Source organism: Bombyx mandarina, chromosome A1 (assembly GCF_030267445.1).
Source record: "Bombyx mandarina strain Sakado chromosome A1, ASM3026744v2".
Classification (NCBI taxonomy): Eukaryota; Metazoa; Arthropoda; class Insecta; order Lepidoptera; family Bombycidae; genus Bombyx; species Bombyx mandarina.
This window is the reverse complement of record NC_143234.1, coordinates 5,071,327-5,092,652: the sequence shown is the minus strand read 5'-3', so window position 1 is coordinate 5,092,652 and position 21,326 is coordinate 5,071,327. Positions and strand designations below refer to the sequence as shown.

At 39.7% G+C, this 21,326-nt stretch overlaps 1 protein-coding gene across 3 annotated transcripts in view; it reads right to left on the bottom strand.

Annotated features, from left to right (window-relative positions):
* The window catches only part of LOC114239543 (uncharacterized), a 150,242-nt gene that overhangs the window by 9,772 nt on the left and 119,144 nt on the right, over window positions 1-21,326 (bottom strand). For all 3 annotated transcript variants that reach the window (XM_089739444.1, XM_089739445.1, XM_089739446.1), the window contains exons 18-30: window positions 14,975-15,055; window positions 14,173-14,344; window positions 11,573-11,692; window positions 10,757-10,864; window positions 10,057-10,186; window positions 8,819-9,007; window positions 7,580-7,774; window positions 6,986-7,137; window positions 6,107-6,169; window positions 4,822-4,948; window positions 3,827-3,955; window positions 2,167-2,259; window positions 1,230-1,344 (exon numbers count right to left, since the gene is read on the bottom strand). In XM_089739444.1, the coding sequence (XP_089595570.1) occupies window positions 1,230-1,344; window positions 2,167-2,259; window positions 3,827-3,955; window positions 4,822-4,948; window positions 6,107-6,169; window positions 6,986-7,137; window positions 7,580-7,774; window positions 8,819-9,007; window positions 10,057-10,186; window positions 10,757-10,864; window positions 11,573-11,692; window positions 14,173-14,344; window positions 14,975-15,055 (1,674 nt within the window). The remainder of the gene's footprint in view (window positions 1-1,229; window positions 1,345-2,166; window positions 2,260-3,826; window positions 3,956-4,821; window positions 4,949-6,106; window positions 6,170-6,985; window positions 7,138-7,579; window positions 7,775-8,818; window positions 9,008-10,056; window positions 10,187-10,756; window positions 10,865-11,572; window positions 11,693-14,172; window positions 14,345-14,974; window positions 15,056-21,326) is intronic.

Genomic DNA, 21,326 nt, shown 5'->3' with positions numbered 1-21,326 from the left:
CCTGTCCACCCATCTATGCAATAAAGAAAAAGAAAAAAGTATTTTGTAATACAATAAGGATTTGGGATAAGTAAGTATTCGGTAAGTTTCTAATAAACACATTCACAACAGATAAATGAAAGCGGGACATTTTTGTTCTCGTTGTGGACAGCGGGACGGACAGCCTGAAAGCGGGACAATCCCGCCCAAAGCCGGAGGACGTATGGTCAAGTTAGGTATACGGTACCCGTTTTAACGGATACGACAAAAAATTATGCTTTGTTCACACATAGGCACCGTATAACGTTCAACGTATCCGTCATTACTGGATACGATGTTCACAAGCAAATTCGTAGTATACCGCCGTTATTATACCAGGATGAGACTTGTTTGTCTAGCTGCACCGCCCGCCGGCCCCCTCACCCCCGCACAGTTCCCATCCGGGAAAATTGTACGGAAACATGACGGATACGTATTCAATTCATCCAGCATTCGATGACAAAAGCGAATGTCATAATTTACTGGATCGTTTTTTTTTTTACTGTATACTGAACACTGTACCATATCGTCTTCTCGCATTAAAGCTGTATAATCTCAAAACTTACTAATTTTACAGGAGAGTGTTTTAAAGGTTTAACATGTGATATTTTTAATAGTAATCATCTTTGCAACGTTTTTTTTTTACCAGTTACCTTATCTGTCTTTTAAAGTAAAATAAAATTATGTATTAATTTTCTTAATAGTAGTCAAAACATAGGAAACTAAAAAAAAAAAATTAAAACTAAACTAAGCTCTTTTGACAATATTTATTAGAAAAATACTGGTGATACCAAATGATTCCGCGTATTAACTCAATTTCGAATATTTTTGGAAATTGTACACTTTTAATGCGAAAAGACGATGTGTGAAGTCGCTCATACAACTCCATGCTCCATCGATGAAAAAAAATCGTATTCGACAAAACGGAGACCATGTGTGAACGGGCTCTAAGAATGTATTGGCAATGAGTTGCTCGCTCTGGGCATTTCAATATTGTAATAATTGTTACGTTAAAATATTCATTGTAATAATTAATATAAAAAAAAAACTAATATTAAAAAAAAAAGGAAGAAATAAGACATGCCCGCTGAATTTCTTGCCAGTTCTTCTCAGGACGGAGACTAGTTTTTGTGAATTGGCGGTAGTTCATGTTCATTTATGTTGAATAAAAAAAATTTTGATTTGATTTGATTTGATTTATTGGTGCGTACCGGATTGGTCCAGGTTGAGGTAGTCGAGCTGGCTCTTGGCTCTCGGCGCCACGCGCTCCGGGAGCTCCACGTCCAGCACGCACGCCGGCGCCTGCGACTGCTCACCCTTCGGCACCTGGAACACGAACCATATCATAACTGTTACTCAGAGCTTCCCAGCGAACCATATTTAAGCGCAAACCGTCGTTAGATCGACTCTCTATTATAGAATCCCATTAGACAGATGTTATTATTATGTTTTTTTTTATTGCTTATATGGGTGGACGGGCTCACAGCCCACCTGATGTTAAGTGGTTACTGGAGCCCATAGACATCTACAACGCAAATGCGCCACCCACCTTGAGATATAAGTTCTAAAGTCTCAAGTATAGTTACAACGGCTGCCTTACCCTTCAAACCGAAACGCATTACTGCTTCACGACAGAAATAGGCGGGGTGGTGGTACCTACCCGCGCGGACTCAAAAGAGGTCTTACCACCAGTATGTTATTGTGTGTGTATCATATAGATTGATGTTGTATTTTTTAAATGATATTTACGACCATTAATATAAAATGATTATAATTTCAAATTATGCGAAACGTGAAGAGTTACGTTCTAAGAAGTTTCAAAAGTGATTTCGCAATTGGAATAGAGTTATAGTACGTATGAAGTGCGGAGCGTCGGTATACCGACCATTATAGTTATTAATTATCAAACTGTACTTAAGTGTCTTAGCGGGCCAATGTATAAGGTTTTTAATAAGTTAATAACACTTATATGTAACCATAAAAATATTTTGCTGTGAATGTAGCATTGATTTTTAAGTTAAAGTTTTAATTAAGTAAGGAGTTTTTTTTTTCAATTTTATTAGCAATTTCTGCAAAATATATAAAAATAAACTCAACACTAAAAGGATTAAATGTCTGAATTTGTCTAAAGCCAAGTTCGTAACAAACCTTGGGTTCATTCATGAAATAGATCCTGCCGGATGGATTTTCCTCGCGATGTTTGACGCGCACCGTGAACTCTGCTCTGTTATCTTTAAAAGCCTGAAAACAAATGCGATTTGTAAAGTAACAGTAACAGTTGTTTACTAGCTCTACTCGCGCGCCACCTGTTGGACGCTGATGGTGGTATGTAGAAAACCATACCTCCAGAGTCTACAGCTAATGCACCAAGTTCAAAGTACTTATACTTTGTCAAGACTGTTGGCATTCGTAAGTATTTTTTATTTTATTTATTCAGTACCAACATGTTATACATCAGCACAGAACATTACAGGTATCATATACATTGATTTCACACTAAATGCTAACACAATTACATGTACCGAGTGCATGCATTGATAAAAACATATATATATTATAACAACAAAATAGAAACTAGCCAAACTGGTCAAGCTTCGTCATACGTGTAGCAATCTAATTTTGTTTGTATAATAGTCTATTATCAACAGTCGAAGTCTTCGTGGTCTGAAAGATAAAACGACCGGTACATTCGTATCGAGCGGTGCAAATGTGCCAGTGTTGGAATCGCCCAGACAGGTACCAAATTTTTTTAACCAAATGCCTACTTAAGACATGTTCCAAAATCACATCATACAACCAGTTTGAACTTTTATGGAAGAATTTAAATATTATCATGCCAAGTTATTTTCCTAATGATCTATGCAAAAAAAGGAACATCAGACATGTCTTCGAATCAATTTTATGAATCTGTAAATGTATGTTAAATGTAAATTTCTACAGCACACGTGTTTTTGAAATTTTACTAAATTTAATTTTCTATATTTCATATTCAATTGAGTTAATAAAAGTCAATTATCGTATTGTGGACAAGTTATTTTTATTTATTTGTTAGGCACACATCACAAGTTAAAAAAATACATAAAAAAACACAAGTAGAAAAGAAACAAAATCTGGTTTGCAACATAAGCCATGTGCGCACGACTAAGCAAGACAACGTTTTTTTTTTATTGCCCTTGTAGGCAGACGAGCATACGGCCCACCTGATGGTGAGTGATTACTGTCGCCCATGGACATCAGCAATGCCAGGGACAGAGCCAAGCCGCTGCCTACCGCTTAATACTCTCCACAAGCCTCTTTTAAAGAAGGACATGTCATAGCGCTCGGAAAATACCGTGGAGGGGAGCTCATTCCATAGCCGGATGGTACGTGGTAAAAAAGACCTCTGGAAACGCGCTGTCGATGAATGCAGCGGTTCCATATGATGAACTCTGCTTCGATGGCGGGAGGTGCGATGATAAAAAGGAGATGAGGGGACCATCGCAAACAATTTTTTTTTTATTGCTTAGGTGGGTGGACGAGCTCACAGCCCACCTGGTGTTAAGTGGTTACTGGAGCCCATAGACATCCACAACGTAAATTCGTCACCCACCTTGAGATATAAGTTCTAAGGTCGAAAGTATAGTTTCAACGGCTGCCCCACCCTTCAAACCGAAAAGCATTACTGCTTCACGGCAGAAATAGGCAGGGTGGTGGTACCTACCCGTGCGGACTCATAAGAGGTTCTACCACCAGTTCACAATTCCTCGGAGCACTCCCTGCTGTGTGAAGTGCTGAATTAGTACAGGATATAAGGATATAATTTATTCACCTCGAAGGTCAGCATGGGCTGAGTGCCCGACTTGGTGACAGGGACCAGGTTCCCGGAGAACTCCAGGTACACTTCCTTCCCGTCGAGCAGCCGGACGCTGGTGGAGTGGGCCACCTCCGTGTAGTGCTCCTGTACACGAGTACAAATCACATTAGAGGAAATCATTTACTAGATGAGTCATTTGCAACGGGCAATGGTGGATATACACTATGGGCAGTCGGGCAAGTGCCCAGGACGGCAAAATTTCGAAAGCGAAAAAACATTTTTTTTGTCCTATTGCTCAATATAATTAATTAATTCTATTTATTAACAATTTTCTGTTTAATTGATAATTCAATAAATTCAATTCATCCATTATTATTTGTGAATTATAATTTTGGCACTTTTGGTAAAAAAATTATAACCAAAATGATTTAATCAATTTATTTCTTTGGAGATTTAAAATAATAATAGACTTTACTATTTTCCGGAATTAAACAAATTTAATTTTCTATTTTTTAATGATGTAATATAATTACGAGTCACCATTACCTAGTGCCAAATTTATAATTGTTAGAAAAAGAAACAAATACTTATTTATATTTTTGGAATATATAACGTATAATAAAGTTTGTGCAATAAATTAGTAATTTAAATTTTGAAAAATAAAATAGACTAGCGACCCGCCCTCGCTTCGCTTCGGAAACTGTAATTTATTATTGATTTCTACACTACTTAATGGATGTTACTATACATATAAGCCTTCCTCTTCAATCACTCTATCTATTAAAAAAACCGCATAAAATCCGTTGTGTAGTTTTAAAGATTTAAGCATACATAGGGATATAGGGACAGAGAAAGCGACTTTGTTTTATACTATGTAATGATTAAACTAAGTTTAAGTAAAATTTCCGTATTGGGGTGGATCTTTCTATGGTGGCCAGGAGCGGCATTAAATTTAAATCCGGCCTGGCAACGGGAGATTGGAGGCGGCTGCTTGAAGATGCTAGCCGTACCTGCTGCAGTAAGGTTTCATAGGCGTATCTGTCTGTGATGGTCATAACGAGGAGGCGGCCCTCGAGCGGGTCCAGCCGCTTGCCGAGGACCACGATGCGAACGTCGAAAGGCACCAACAACATTTCCCTGTAATATAATTTCCCTGATATTACTCATTTGAATTATAAGACAGAAATTGTATCTTTACGTTATTATTAAATTGAATCCTTAAGCAATTGCTGTTGTCTAATAAAATCGATTATGCTCAGTTCAGCTGTGCATACTCGCGCGCCATCTGTCGCACGATGGTAGTATCATGATACGAACCAACGCCCACATATACACATACAAACACACAAACACGCGCGCGCGCACGCACGCACGCACCCACACTTGCACGCACACACCCACACTCACACGCACACATGCACCCACACTCGCACGCACGCACACTCAGATACACGAACACACACACGCACACATGCACCCACACTCGCACGCACACACGCACACTCAGATACACGAACACACACACGCACATATGCACCCACACTCGCACGCACGCATGCACACTCACATACATGAACACACACACGCACGCACCCACACTAGCACGCACACACCCACACTCACACGCACACACGCACACATGCACCCACACTCGCACGCACGCACACTCAGATACACGAACGCACACACGCACACATGCACCCACACTCGCACGCACACACGCACACTCAGATACACGAACACACACACGCACATATGCACCCACACTCGCACGCACGCATGCACACTCACATACATGAACACACACACGCACGCACCCACACTAGCACGCACACACCCACACTCACACGCACACACGCACACATGCACCCACACTCGCACGCACGCACACTCAGATACACGAACGCACACACGCACACATGCACCCACACTCGCACGCACACACGCACACTCAGATACACGAACACACACACGCACATATGCACCCACACTCGCACGCACGCATGCACACTCACATACATGAACACACACACGCACGCATGCACACTCACATACATGAACACACACACGCACACATGCACCCACACTCGCACGCACGCACGCACGCACACGCACACTCAGATACACGAACACACTCACGCACACATGGACCCGCACTCGCACGCACACTCAGATACACGAACACACATACACGCACACATGCACCCACACTCGCACGCACGCACGCACGCACACTCAGATACACGAACACACACACACACATGTCCATTATTATTTATATCTAAAATAGATCACCTGTATAAGTCTGTGGCGAGTTTGGTAGCGTCGTTCACGTTCTGGCAGTTCATCAACCAAAATCTGTAAGGTAAAACTTGAATGTAAAATTCATGTATAACATTATATTTTACTAAACAAAAAAAAGCGATTCAATTCATAAAAATAATTAAAATACAGTATTGTCTTTGTACAGATTTCGCGAGTCCTATACATAATTAAAACTACTCTTGCGGTTAGTCTCGTCTTTTTTTTTGTTCTCATTATATTATTTTCAACGTTTTGCAAATTTTACAGTTTTCTACGACTAAAATACGACGGAAACAATATAACAATAAAAACAATTCAACCGTAAAAATAGCTTAAACTAAAATACTCAAAAAAATTAAATTATTAAATCGAAACAATTGTTATAAGTCGAATACTACTGGAAATTATTCTTAGGTTACAAATTGAAGTAAACGATCATGTGTATGTATGTATGTGTATGTGTTACAAAGAGAAAGTAAACGACTAAGTGTGTATGTGTGTTTAAAGAGGGTTGTATTTATAAATAGAACATTACTGCGAATCATTCTTAGGATACAAATTGAAGTGTTTACTTTTTCGTCGTTTTACGATACGGTTCGATCGTTTGAACATGTGTATGTATTTTTACTGGTGGTAGGACCTCTTGTGAGTCCACGCGGGTAGGTGCTACCTGCCTGCCTATTTCTGCCGTAATGCGTTTCGGTTTGAAGGGCAGGGCAGCCGTTGTAACTGTACTGAGACCTTAGAACTTATGTCTCAAGGTGGGTGGCGCATTTACGTTGTAAATGTCTATGGACTCCAACCAGGTGGGCTGTGAGCTCGTCCACCCATCTAAGCAATAAAAAAAAGTATGCTTAATGAGGGTTGTACCTGGCGGAGACGGTGGTGGTGAAGGAGGCGCAGTCGTCGGTGATGGTGAGGGGTGTAGAGCCGGTGACGTCCTCCCACACGGCGCGCGCCTGCCCGCCCATGATGGAGCACAGCAGCCGCAAGTTGGAGGTCGACGGCTTCTCATGCCCATCCTGCAGACGCAACAGATTCTCTTACTGCCCGAGGTTCGAGATTGGGTGGAGGGCATCCCAACACGTTTTTTTTTTTTTTGAAGTGAATCTTCTTTAGAATCGTTCTGATTTCAAACTCGATGAAACGAAAAAATAAGTCCATAGAGACACAAACACATAAACGTATAGGATTCAGCCGGCGAGAGAATGAGATAGAACACATTAACGTTCTCGGTGTCCTCTTTGTGCGACTCTTCGTAGCATCCCCACTATCGTCTACTGAACATTGTCCATATGTATGCTCCTGTGTAGTGGGATAGTCAGCCGTTCTATCTCATTCTCTCGCCCGCTGAATTCTGTACATTTATGTGTTTGTGTCTCTATGGATTTATTTATTCGTTTCATCGAGTTTGTTGTATTGTTATTGTTATATTGTTATTGTTGATATTGAAGTGGTACGCACCTGCGGCTGCGGCAGCGGCACGGTGAGCGTGATGGCGCGGTGGAACTTCCGGCGGCGCGGCTCCACGGTGACGACGGCGGACACGGCGCCGCGCCGCGGCAGCACGCGCGCCCGCTGCGCCGCGTCCGCGCCCTGCGCCTGCACGCCCACGCGGATGCGCTTCGTCAGCGCCGCGGGCGGGAACAGCGCCTGCACCTGCACGACACGCACAAACATTCAAGTTTTTTTTTATAGCTTAGATGGGTGGACGAGCTCACAGCCTTCCTGATGTTAAGTGGTTACTGGAGCCCATAGACATTAGAAGGGTTGACGAGCTCACAGCCTCCCTGATGTTAAGTGGTTACTGGAGCCCATAGACATTAGATGAGTAGACGAGCTCACAGCCTCCCTGATGTTAAGTGGTTACTGAAGCCCGTAGACATCTACAACTTAAATGCACTACCCTTAAGCTAGTCAACAAAATTAAAAAATCATAAGAGGCATGAAAATAACTTTTTTATTTTCTCAAGTTAAAAAAGAGTCTAAATATTATGATTTCATGATTTTTGCACTAAAACTGTTCAATTTTTGGGTTTAAATTTTGAAATCTCCCGCCAACTTAGCCGGTACCCACGCTCTCTACTAAGCGCGACACTGGCGCTACACGTTGCCACAGTTTATGTGACATTTCAATAAAATTGTCGTAGAACCTTGAGCAGTTAGCGATAGGTCCGTATTTCATTAAAACTTTAAAAATTTATAAAACTGAGCTTCTTTTTTTTATTGCTTAGATGGGTGGATGAGCTCACAGCCCACCTGGTGTTAAGTAGTTACTGAAGCACATAGACATCTACAACGTAAAATGCGCTACCCTCCTTAAGATATAAATAAGTTCTGAGGTCTCAGTATAGTTACAACGGCTGCCCCGCCCTTCAAACCGAAATGCATTACTGCTTCACGGCAGAAATAGGCAGGGTGGTGGTACCTGCCCGCGTGGACTCACAAGAGGTCCTACGACCAGTCATTACGCAAATTGTAATTTTGCCGGTTTGATTTTTATTACACGATGTTATTCCTTCACCGTGGAAGTCAATCGTGAACATTTGTTAAGTACGTATATCATTAGAAAAATTGGTACCCGCCTGCGGGATTCGAACACCGGCGCATCGCTCAACACGAATGCACCGGACGTCTTATCCTTTAGGCCACGACGACTTTACAGTAAGAATGGGAGTGAGCGGTGACGTCAGCGGCGGTTACCTGCGGTATGTGCGAGCTGGAGACGGTGCCGCCCTCGGGCCCCACCACGTGCACCTCCTGGCGGACGCGCGACACGCACGCCAGGTAGTGCGGGAAGTCGCACGTGACGATGCGGGTGACGCGCTCCCCGCGCTCGCCCAGCGCCTCGCCGTTGTTGCCGTACTCCTGGCGTTCGCGTTCCAGTGCCTCCTTCATGAACAAGCAATAGAAACATAAGAAACTTTCGCGCGTCTATATCTATGGGTTGGGAGGCCGAATTGGTTAGTTGTTCAATAAAAACCATAATAATATGCTGTTCGCTGATGCATCACGTATGCGAACGTAGCAACTGATTTCAGATTTCTTATGATATTCGTTACGATCCGAATAGTTTTTAGGGAAAGAGTTCTTTTCTCTTATCTGTTCGCTGAGGAGAAATTGCCAGAAAGAGAGGTGACAATTTAGGTAAGCTGCTGGAAACAGGCAAGGTATGCGGAAGAAGTTCAATGCGCTGGTCGGACCAGATATGCTCCCCTCTCAACACTTCCATCCACGTTGTTATCCACACAGCCGAGGAAAGGCAGGCGTGGCGCAGGATAATCCAAGAGAAAATTAATAGAGGAAGCCACGACCCTCAGCATTGAAGAATATCGACGCAAGAAGAAGGATCTAATCGCTGGTAGCCTAAGAGGCTATTCCAGCTACACGTGGACGAGGGACAAAGAGAGAGAGAAGAGAGAAGAGAGAGTGAGAGAGAAGAGAGAAGAGAGAGAGAGAGAGAGAAGAGAGAGAGGGTAAGAAAAACATTGAATTAATTGAATAATCGACAAAAACAAATAAACAAAACACGATCGTTCAGAGTTGATAAGAATCGTCGAGCATATCGTCATTGCAAATTTAAAGTTTCCTATATGACATTTTAGGGCAAAAATTTTTATATATTTTCATATAGAACGTTATTTTGAATACATACTTATACTAAGCAAAAAGTCTCAGGTGCATATCTCAATATTTCACTTTATAACGCGTCAATCTTAAAAAATCCTAAGTGTCGGTTTACATTTTATTGTAGATCAAAGTAGTGTCCTATGTACTAAAAAATATTAACATTTTTTTTCTGGAGGTAGTTTTTTTTAGATTTTCTCGAAAACTACATTTATAACACATAGGAGATTTCAAATTTGCAACGACGATATGTACATTCATTGGTTCATAGACAAATGAACCTTAACGTTATGGTTTTTAAGTATGAAATTCACCTGTATCATAGGATTGTCATTGTTGTGCAGGTAGTGGTCTTGCCACGTCTCTCCCGTGTCCGAACGCAGGATGACGATCTCGCGGTCGCGGCACGCGGACGTGAAGATAGGCACTTCGATTATAACTGGCCTGGAATTGTATTTATTACTATAACGACCAAATTCAACTCAGCTAATCAGTATGTTAGGACTACAGATAACAAAAAAATAATTGTTGAGAAAGTAGTAATCTTAATCTATACTAATATATAAATCTACAGTGGTTTTTACGGATGTTCCGTTATAACTACAGAACCATGCATCCGATTGACTTGAAACTTGGTGTCCATGTAGAAAATACATGTATTTAATGGATAGGCTAATATTTTTGAGTGTTGGACTCCCTACACCAGTTGCAGGGGCGTTAATGATGAGAATCTTTGTGGGGGTGAGAAATAATAATGTTAATTTTAAATTCTCAGCGAAGCGGACAGGTACAGCTAGTTACATTATAAAAATAGTTCGATCTAATTGAAATCAAATTACTATACCAATTTTTAACGTCAAGCTAAACACCAATCACAACAGATGACGTCACTTGTGACTAATCATACATTTCGGTCCTAATGACTTAACACATACTAAAGTTGAGTATATCCGAAGGTCACAAAGTAAAATTTCCATTTATCGATTCACTAACAAAGCATTTGTCGATACTCACGCTAAGAACTTAGCTCCAGCTGGTTGTAACTCCAACAATCTGGAGGCCAGAGCTTCGCCCTCCATTAGCGGGGGCGGGGCGGCGGCCGGGGCGCGTCTGGTGGCAGCTCTGGTCAGAAACACTTTAATTAGAACATCTGTGTTTGTACATAGTATCCCTGTTTTTAGAAACAGAATTGCGGTAGCGATATTTTAAAATTTAGCTTGCGTCTAATATTTCTTTAGAAGGTTTTTCTACAAAACATTGAAAATAAATATTGAACTTGCCTATTTTCTCGCAGCGTCCTTTTTGAAAGCAAGAGAATAATTAAAAATACTTTACTATCTTTAAACTTAACGATTTTATTTTTTATTTTATTTAACACCTCTACATTTGTACGATATCCAAAATTGACTTTTTTTATTGCATAGATGGGTGGACAAGCTCACAGCCCACCTGGTGTTAAGTGGTTACTGGAGCCCATGGACATCCACAACGTAAATGCGCCACCCACCTTGAGAGTTCTAACGCCTCAGTATAGTTACAACGGCTGCCCCACCCTTCAAACCGAAACGCATTACTGCTTCACGGCAGAAATAGGCGGGGCGGTGGTACCCGACCGCGCGAACTCTCAAGAGATCCTACTACCATTTATTACGCAAATTATAATTTTGCGGATTTGCTTTTTATTACACGATGTTATTCCTTCACCGTGGAAGTCAATCGTGAACATTTGTTAAGTACGTATTTCATCGACATGGTTAACAAAGGATCTAATTCACCGTCAAAATTGATTCTTTAATGTTGTCTTTAGTAGTGAATTATCGTATTAATTACCTGCACGTGACTCTGGTTGGTGCCGCACAAGCCGCCGGTGGTACGATGATCCGGACTCCGCCGCGGCGCTTCGCTTTCATGGCCCCGCCGCGGGCGTCAACAACAAAGGACACCAAAAACCTACAAATAATAAATATCAAGGCACTGTTTTTTAAGAAATTCATTATACAAAATTAAATGAAGTATCACATAAATAAACTCGCTGACCCGGCAGACTTCGTAGTGCCTCAATCGATAAACAAAAGACCTAAACTTTTGTACAAAATAAACTTAAAACAAACTAAAGGAATCCGTCCGACGGGGGACAAACCGAAGGAAAAACAAAAATTGCTATTTTTATTTAATTCCGAGCATTTTCATATTTATCTACCTTTTAAACCTTCTCTGGACGTCAAAAAATAATGCAAGACTAAAATTAGCCAAATCGGTCCGGTCCAGCCGATCTCGAGTTTTAGCGAGACTAACGAATAGCAATTCATTTTTATATTTATAGATAACTATTTTACTTCACATTCTCTTAGTAATAAATATTTATAAAAAATTAAGTATGGGAAACAGTAATATAGTTCCATCGACGTATCCCACTGAGGTTCTCGATTGATCTTCAGTGGCTCGCGATCCCGATGCGATGGTAGATTCAGCGAACCACTGCATTTGCTAGGGCAGATGCTAGCACTCTTTCAGGTCCCGTGAGCCCGCCAACCAGTGAATGATGAAGATACAATAAATGAACGATAAGCCAGAATCTCTAGTCTACTGGCAGACGGGTGTGGAAAAAGAATATAGTAAACGGTGTTTCCCGAGCGCTATGACATGTCCTTCTTCAAGCAAGGCTTGCGGAGAGTACTTAATGGTAGGCAACGGCTTGGCTATGCCCCTCGTATTGCTGACGTCCATGAGCGACGGTAAACATTTACCATCAGGTGGGCCGTATGCTCGTCTGCCTACAAAGGCAATAAAAAAAAAGAAGCTAAATCGGTAAGTATAAGATATCGGACACTACTGTAAATAGTTTTAGTTTATACCGTATCTGTGTTCTACCGATCAGATAACACTTTCCTTTCATTTTAAAATCGATCTATTAATGTAAATAAATACTTCGTGTAGTAACCAACTGATTAATCATCGAATATCGATACAATTAACACGCAAACGTACAACAATCAAAGGAAAGTGATATATATGGGTAATTAGAAGACGATCGAATCGATTGATTGTCGGCCATATTAACAACATAGCTGCAAGTGTAAGTACTTTGTGAAGTGAAAGAGAATTTTCCATTGTCGTTCTTCGTTGAAAATGTTTGTAAAAACCTAAGCGCATAGGATAATTGTGAATGTGTCATTGTAAGTGAAGATGACGTGCTTATTATTTGTTCATGGATTGTACGGTGAACCAAACTGGAATTTAGGCTATGATAGTGACCAAAATTAATTTATATTTGTGTATTTATTATAAAATTCAATCATCTATATTTATCATTTTAAATGATGTTGTTTAAATGGTCATTTTAATACAATATCAATCAATGATTTTTTATACAAAAGATGTTATCTTCATAGTAACTGACTCTTCAAATCTGATCGCGCCATATATATCTACATACCTACCGATATAGTGCACACACATGTTGACAAGTAGCGTTAATGAAAAGTTCAAAAGATGGGATAAGCGCGTGAGTAAAAAAGATAATAATATAATTATATATTTATATAATTATACTATTGGAACTATTGCACTTGCTATTGCTATAATTGGAACGATTGCACTTGTTATATTATTATTGCATTTGTTTAGACGCGACTAAAGACGAAACGTCCCAATTGGCCTGTTTTCGAGTCTTCACTTGACGTGCGCTTGAAACATATCTGCTTCTTTTTACATATAAAATATCATTGATATCAATCATATAATGTACACAAATGTTTTTCTGAAATAAATTATTTTAATGTTAATTTCATTAATGGTTAAGTTTACATAATATTGTTTGAGGTAACCTTCCTTAATACGTTCAGCGATTTTCGGTGATTTTTATTTACATTAATCTGTAATTTATAGTTTTATTGCGAGATGGAAAGACGAAAACGTATTTGCTAAATTATTTCTGAAATGTACAGAGTCGAGTGTAAAATTATACTCCTGTTTGGGAAAAAAATCACGTTTTTCTTTTATTTTGTGTTATACATATTTAATTTGAGGCGGAAATAAAAAGGAATGGCAACTAAATTGTAAAAAAAAAGATTTTTACTATTTCTGCAGCGAGGAATTGTCGTGTTTCAGTTTGAAAGATAACTTGACCTTCTATTTTAAAGTGTGTTTTCTTTTTTTTTGTTCCTAGCTAAGCTGATAGCCTTGGGAGGCTATTTCAGCGTAACCTTAACTAGTAGGTGAGCTCACGGGGCTCAAACCGGAGTCATGCTAACACTGACCCTGGCAAGAGCAGTGCTTCGCAGAATCTACCACCGGATCGGAAATGCGACCCGCTGAGAAGATCCGGCGAGAAACTCAGTGGGCTGTAATTTCTACGGCAATCATTTAACACCAGTTGCGCCATGACCTAATTCACACAGTTAGAGCGATTAAAAAAAAACTCTGCTCACCCAATATCGACTGGTTGTCGTTCCATCGTGGCGACTTTTTTGTCATTATTGCTCGGCCACAGGTGTCCGTCGGTGACCGTGTCCTCGAGCGGTTTCGCCCGGTGCAGCGTGCCGACTTCGCTGTTCATGTAGCGGTACTGCTGTTGCTGTTGAATAGGACACTCGACTTCGCCTGAAAGACGACGCAAAACATACTTTAAATGTTTCTAGATAAGACGGAGAATCGAAACAATATCTTTATATATATACTAGCTTTTGCCCGCGACTCCATCCGCGTTGAATAGTTACTTTGACATACCGCTAAATCTCTGTCGTCTGTCTATAAAAGCACTAACAAAATGTGTTTCCGTTTGAACATGAGACGTGGGATGGGACACACGTTTTAATTTACAATTGAGACTCAAAGCTCATCTCTAAAGATGCCTTTCTCACTGTGATGACCATTGCCTCCGATAATAAATATATAACGGATTAAAATCATGTAGACCGTGATCTAAAATGGACTTAAGTTATCGTAACCTTTTTTTTTCAATTTACAGATGCACTAACGTTGTTTTTTTTTGTAGCTTAAATGGGTGGACGAGCTCTCGGCCTTACTGCTTCACGGCAGAAATAGGCAGGGTGGTGGTACCTACCCGTGCGGACTCACAAGAGGTCCTACCACCAGTAATGTAACTTATATATTAAAACAATAGTACTTTTTTGCTATTCACACCACGTTACGTAGGTGCGTACAAATTGTTGTATGACCTCATCTAATCTAGTGCATGAATGTTTAAGGTCATTAATAGACGTGACGTACCTCCTTCGTCTTCCGAGTCGCTCATGAACGTGTCCTGCATGAGCTCAGGTGCTGCCACGCGGTATTTACCCTCAAGGCCACCTGGAACAAGCAACGATCAAATATAATTGCGATTACTCCAACGGCCAGGTCCAATTACTACAACAGCCAGGTCTATTTGTTTCAGCGATTAGGTTTGAGAAGCATCCGATTTTTATATGACTATTCGGATAGATATGATGACCGGACTCGAACATGCAGTGGTACGATCCGTGGCCAAGCGTTTTTGCGTATAAGTGAATTTGACATTTAGTTACGAACAATTAAATTCCGACTAGATTAATCGAACATATTTTATATCCATCAAATTCAAGATTCCGTGGACAGTCTATGATCATTGTTTAACCTCAAGTGTATTCGATAAAAGTTTAACTGGTAATAGGGAAATTCGTAGAATTTATGAAAAGCATGTTTAGCAGAGGAAATGATTGAACTGCGGGCTTTTATGGCCGATCATGGCCTTAGGCTCATAAACGATCACACTTTATAAACGTGTGTCTGCGATGGTGTCATTTGAATTTTGAAATAGACATTAGCTTGAAAGATTATAGGTCACATAAATCCAAATAATTAGTCAGTGTAAAATAAAAAAGATTCTACTAATAAGAGAGTGTTCTTAACCGGAAAACTAACAAATTGTGGCAATAGAGCTTTCTATTACTACTAGAATAGTACTAGGACTAGTAATAGATATATAGACTAGTACACTAGTCCACCTGTTACGCTCAAAACTGTTCTTATAACCTTCCTATCACTGATAATAAGTAACTAGATGATGACCAAACCTTCCTCGGTTTTTTTTTTGATAACGCCGTCTTGTTGTGTCTTTAAAGCGGTTAGTTGCCCTCAATTAAGAAAAATAGTATTATTATTCGCCAATAGATGTCGGGAAGAGTTGATTATTGAAAACATGAATAAACCAACATTTTCTGAAAATAAATCGCAGCTAGATCGATTTATCGCCCCCGAAATCCCCTGTATACTAAATTTTATGAAAATCGTTGGAGCCGTTTCCGAGATTCAGATTATATTGTATACAAGAATTGCTCGTTTAAAGGTATAAGATACTTTTAAGCCTTATAACAGATTCACGTTCGAGGCGGTTATCGATTGCGCCGGCACGTGGACAAGGGACAAAGAACTGCGTTAAGAAAGTGCGACCACATTCCCCAGGAAGTCCCACTATTGAAATATGGTTGCCTCGCTCGGACCGTCGTGCATACAAAATCGTTTTAAACACACTCCCAATTCCACGTACGAAAGGGACGCAGATACATTTACCTTTGAAATTAGAGTATGGTTGTCTCATATTTTTTTTGCTTGACATGCGTTGCAGCGATTTGCATTATACAAAAGCACAGTTATGGTTGACGACACTGGTCAAATTATATCCTAATGCTCGTGTTTTGTTTTCACACGTTCGTGAACTCGTGCGCTCAGTAACAGTCAAACTAGTTGACTTCATCATTATAGTTTATAAAATACTAGCTGTACCCGTCCGCTTCGCTGGGCATTCAAAATTAACATTATTATTTCTCAGCCCCACAAAGATTCTCATCATTAACGCCCCCGCAACTGGTGTAGGGAGTCCAACACTCATATAACTATTAGCCTATCCATTAAGTACATGTATTTTCTACATGGATACCAAGTTTCAAGTCAATCGCATGCATGGTTCAATAGTTATAACGGAACATCCATAAAAACCACTGTAGATTTATATATTAGTATAGATAACTAATAATAATTAATGAAGTTGTCACTTTATTTTGCAAGGTTTCAAATCAAAACTGGAGTTATCTGTGGCTTCCAATAACGAAATCTGCAAACAGCATTGATACATAATATCTCGATGGCAAACAGATTGTTTACAGACGCTGTTAACACAACTGCTTGATAAAGACAAGGTTTCTGTTCGTAGCTTAGGTGTATGAAAAAAAAAACTTCATGTTTACATCTCTAGAAGACAGGCACTCAAACACGACAGAAGTCGTGATTTAAAATTTTTTTTTTTTTACATTTCATGTAATGTACCACAAAATGTCATTCGCGAAGTAGCTGCCCTTGAGTTATTATGTCTCCCCAGGGGGCTCTCGGGCAGCTGTTAGCAATTCCCATCCACACTGGCTGAGCCCGAGCTCGCCTAGTGAAACTGGAAAGGTCTTCGGGCCACCAGCAATCTTTCCATTTAAAAAAAAACACTCAATAAAGGCGCATGCTCCACAGTTTAGTGTGTTTCGGGGAGCGTCCGGCAGCTATCTTCGTCTTACATTACGTTTCTTTCCCGGTCACCGTCCTCGCCGAACGCGTCGCTTGCGACGAAGGGCTCGACGAGTAAATGAACCCATAGACACAGCCCACCGAGTTTCTCGCCGGATATTCTCAGTGGGTCGCGTTTCCGATCCGGTGGTAGATTCTGCGAAGCACTGCTCTTGCTAGGGCCAGTGTTAGTAACACTCCAGTTTGAACCCCGTGAGCTCACACTTCAAGGAGAAGCTGAAATAGCCACTCCAGGCTATCAGCATAGGTAGGAAGAAAAAAAACGTTACTATAATAATAACTTGCTAAAACTGTAGGTATTTATTTCTTACATCAAATGAATATCATATTATTATTATTTTTTCCGTTTTTATTGATTGTTACCGTTGCGATGTAAGGAAACGATCTTAACGAATTAAAGTAAGATCGTAATAGAAAATGCTTTATATGTTAAAAAATCACAGCACAAAACTCGTAGTACCTAAGCGAATGAAAACGACGCAAAGTAAGCGGTCTGAAATGAATTACGGAATTATAATCATTTTTTTAAATAAACGTACCGCGTTGGTTTTATATGATATGAAGAATTGATACCTACTGTAAATGCTGACCTATTTATCAGGTATAATGTAAAAGAATCTAAATATACGTAAACGACATCCCGTGAGCTGTTATGACATCAAGCATGGGGGTTACATAAGAGATAAATTATCGTACGCGACTTGTCTCTGACGTCATCGAGGTGAGGTTGCCAGATTCAAATTTCAATTAATAGTTTAAAAATATATTCGGTACAATGAGACTGATCTCGTTTTCGAATCTTTGATAGTAAACATTAGTATTTTATTCAACAAGTACAAATAGGCATATCTATAAAATTGTATACGGACCGGACACGTTCATTTTAATAAAATTACTTCAGTTTTAGTTTTAGTATGGTATCTGCGTGGGAATAGTATTTGACAGCTTCATGTTGACAAAAATGTAACGTGAATTACCCGGTCACCGTCCTCGACGAACCCGTCGCTTGCAACGAAAGGCTCGACGAGTGAATTAACCCATAGAGACAGCCCACTGAGTTTTTCTCCGGATCTTCTCAGTGGGTCGCGTTTCCGATCCGGTGGTAGATTCTGCGAAGCACTGCTCTTGCTGGGGCCAGTTTTAGCAAGACTACCGGTTTGAGACCCGTGAGCTCACCTACACGTTAAGGAGAAGCCGAAATAGGCTCTCAAGGCTATCAGCATAGGTAGAAAAAAAAGTGAATTATATTCGAAAGCTTTTAATTTTGACGAGCGATTATAGTTCGGCCATCTAAAGCACCATAAAAGTTGATGCTGCCGCCCACAACAATCGTTTCAGTACCAGTTGCATTACACGGCTGACTTTGAGTCTTCAAACTCGAACGCATTCTTGCATTTCTGCAGAATTAGTACCTCATGAAGTCACCCCTTACCTGTGTCATTGTTTTGAAAGAAACATTAGTTCCAACCGCTTCTTATCTATGTTATCGGTATGAAAGAAACTGAAATTGCACTTATACAATAATTCGACTAAAGAAGCTGCCATCGGCTGTCGAATAATTACATAATAATGTAGATGATAAAAATTAATACTTTTCTGTCGGTAGCGTCGGATGAGTGGGCGTGCACGTGCATCATGTAATTGGCCGTCGGCCCGATGTCACCTGACCTTTGACACTAATTGTCGTCGCTTATGAAACGCGTTTCGTAATCAATAATCGTAATGAAGCTATCGTTGCTCACTGATACGGACACAGGAAATGCGGTGAAATGTCAAGAAAATTACGATGGAATATCTATATCTATACTAATATATAAATCTAAAGTGGTTTTTACGATGTTCCGTTATAGCTACTGAACCATGCATCCGATTGACTTGAAACTTGGTATCCATGTAGAAAATACATGTAATTAATGGATAGGCTAATATTTATAGGAGTGTTGGACTCCCTAATAAAATTTTTAAATGCCCAGCGAAGCGGACGAGTTCGGCAATTTTTTGTAAATTCTTCTGGGAACGGAGTTCCTTATGGCACGTCGTGTTTGCGGGTCTAAATCGAAAAAAGTACAAAAACGATAAACGACATCTGTTTTGGAGTGATTTTTGAGGCACTTCCTGATCACTTATCTGAGTAATGTAGAGTGTGTTCTCAAGCTTTTACGACTTGCAGTGTAAATCCTTATATTAGATGGCTTTAGCTCTAACACTAGGAAAATGCTTAGGTACTCCGGTAACCGTACTCGTCGAACTCGGCAAAGAGTTCGACGTGCAACTAAACCTACACATCAGCCCGCTGAGTTTCTCGCCGGATCTTATCAGCGATTCCGATCCGGTAGTAGATTCAGTCGCGAAGCTGCTACCCTTGAGTTATTAGGTCACCTTTGGAGGCTCTCGGGTAGCTGTTAGCAAATCCCACCCTCCTGTCTGAGCCCTCGCCCACATGACCTTGTGAAACTGGAAAGGCCTCCGGGCCACCAGTAATGACTCAATCATAAAAATGACTTGTAGTAAATTAGAAATCTGTTGTCGTTTTTGACGGCGTAGGCAACGATCTTATCAACATTGTTATTAAAATAATTCACCCTAAACTTTAAACTTAGACTTTGAAAATCTGTGTTTTTTGTATCTCTATTTTTATCGATTGCTAATTAATAAGACTGGAAAATCGTTGCGGCCTATCGTTCACGTCATACAGATCACATTCGAAAACAGATACACAAAATGTTTACCGACAAATTAAATAAACATTCATATTGGTAATAAAAACGCCTTATGCATATGCTCTATATATGTATAAATAGGAACCGTTCAAGGTTGTTTCAGAAACGAAATGTGCTATTAAAGATTAATATTTTTCGTTTTATACAGAGACGTGTTCATTCAGGAATCGGTAACAACAAGCAACCGTGTCTACTTGTGTATGAATCACGTACCACAAATAGAGATGAACAAGAATACTATTATCTGATCCACAATGAGTTTTTTTTTTGTAGTAAAGTCTGTTTTACATTCTCATTTGTAGCCGCGAATATAACAAAATATTTTGTAGCTAAAACTCAACAATGTTTGATCAGGAATTCAATAATGAAGTTTAAGAACTGAATGCAAGAAATTATGGCAAAGGAAAACTATATAACCCATAAGACACAGCTCACTTAGTTTCGCGTCGGATCTTCTCAGTGGGTTGCGATTCTCACGGAATAGATATTATTTATCGATTCCGTGGCGATTCTAATCCGATGGTAGAGTCTTCTAGATTCTCTTGCTAGGGCTAGTGTTAGCAAATTACAGATAGGGAAAATAAAAAACAAAACTATGCATGATTAATATTTACACAGTTGAGAAATAGGAACAGCGCATTTCTTCGTACCATCACAGGGCACATTGTGAGTGACGAACCAATGTACTTACTCATTGAGTACCTTACTATGGGAACGAAAATGGATATCTAGGAGTTATGATAATAGTTCTTATTTTAAAATGTAAGCAGAATTCTCGTTAATAGGTAACACGAAGATTGCCGGGTTGGGTATTTAATAAAAAAAAATGTTCTTGATTTAAAATTTCAGAATGTTAATTAAGAATTTAATTAAAAACATAACTGTGAATACAATTTACAAAAAAAAATATGAATTCGCTTCATGATAAATTCATTTTCTCTCCCATTTACATATGTAGGTACGTGGAATTTGTAATCGGAAATGTAATATGAAGAATGAATTTCAACATTCCTTCGTATCTATTAATACGGAAAATCATTACAAAATATTCGTACACTTCTCAAACGATATTAGTAATAATTAATCTACAATGTCTTTAATTAAATTTTGGGCGGTTATTACGAAGACTTACATTAGAAGTAGAATAGCGATAATTAACCACAAGACAGGGAGCTTAATAAAGACGATTTTGCCGTAAAATAATTTGTAGTAGAGGAGCTCCTGACAAAAGGTTGAGTTATCACGAGAGCTATTGCACATTATGATGAAGGATAGATTAAGGTATTTTAAGCAGAAACCGCGACCGCTACTGA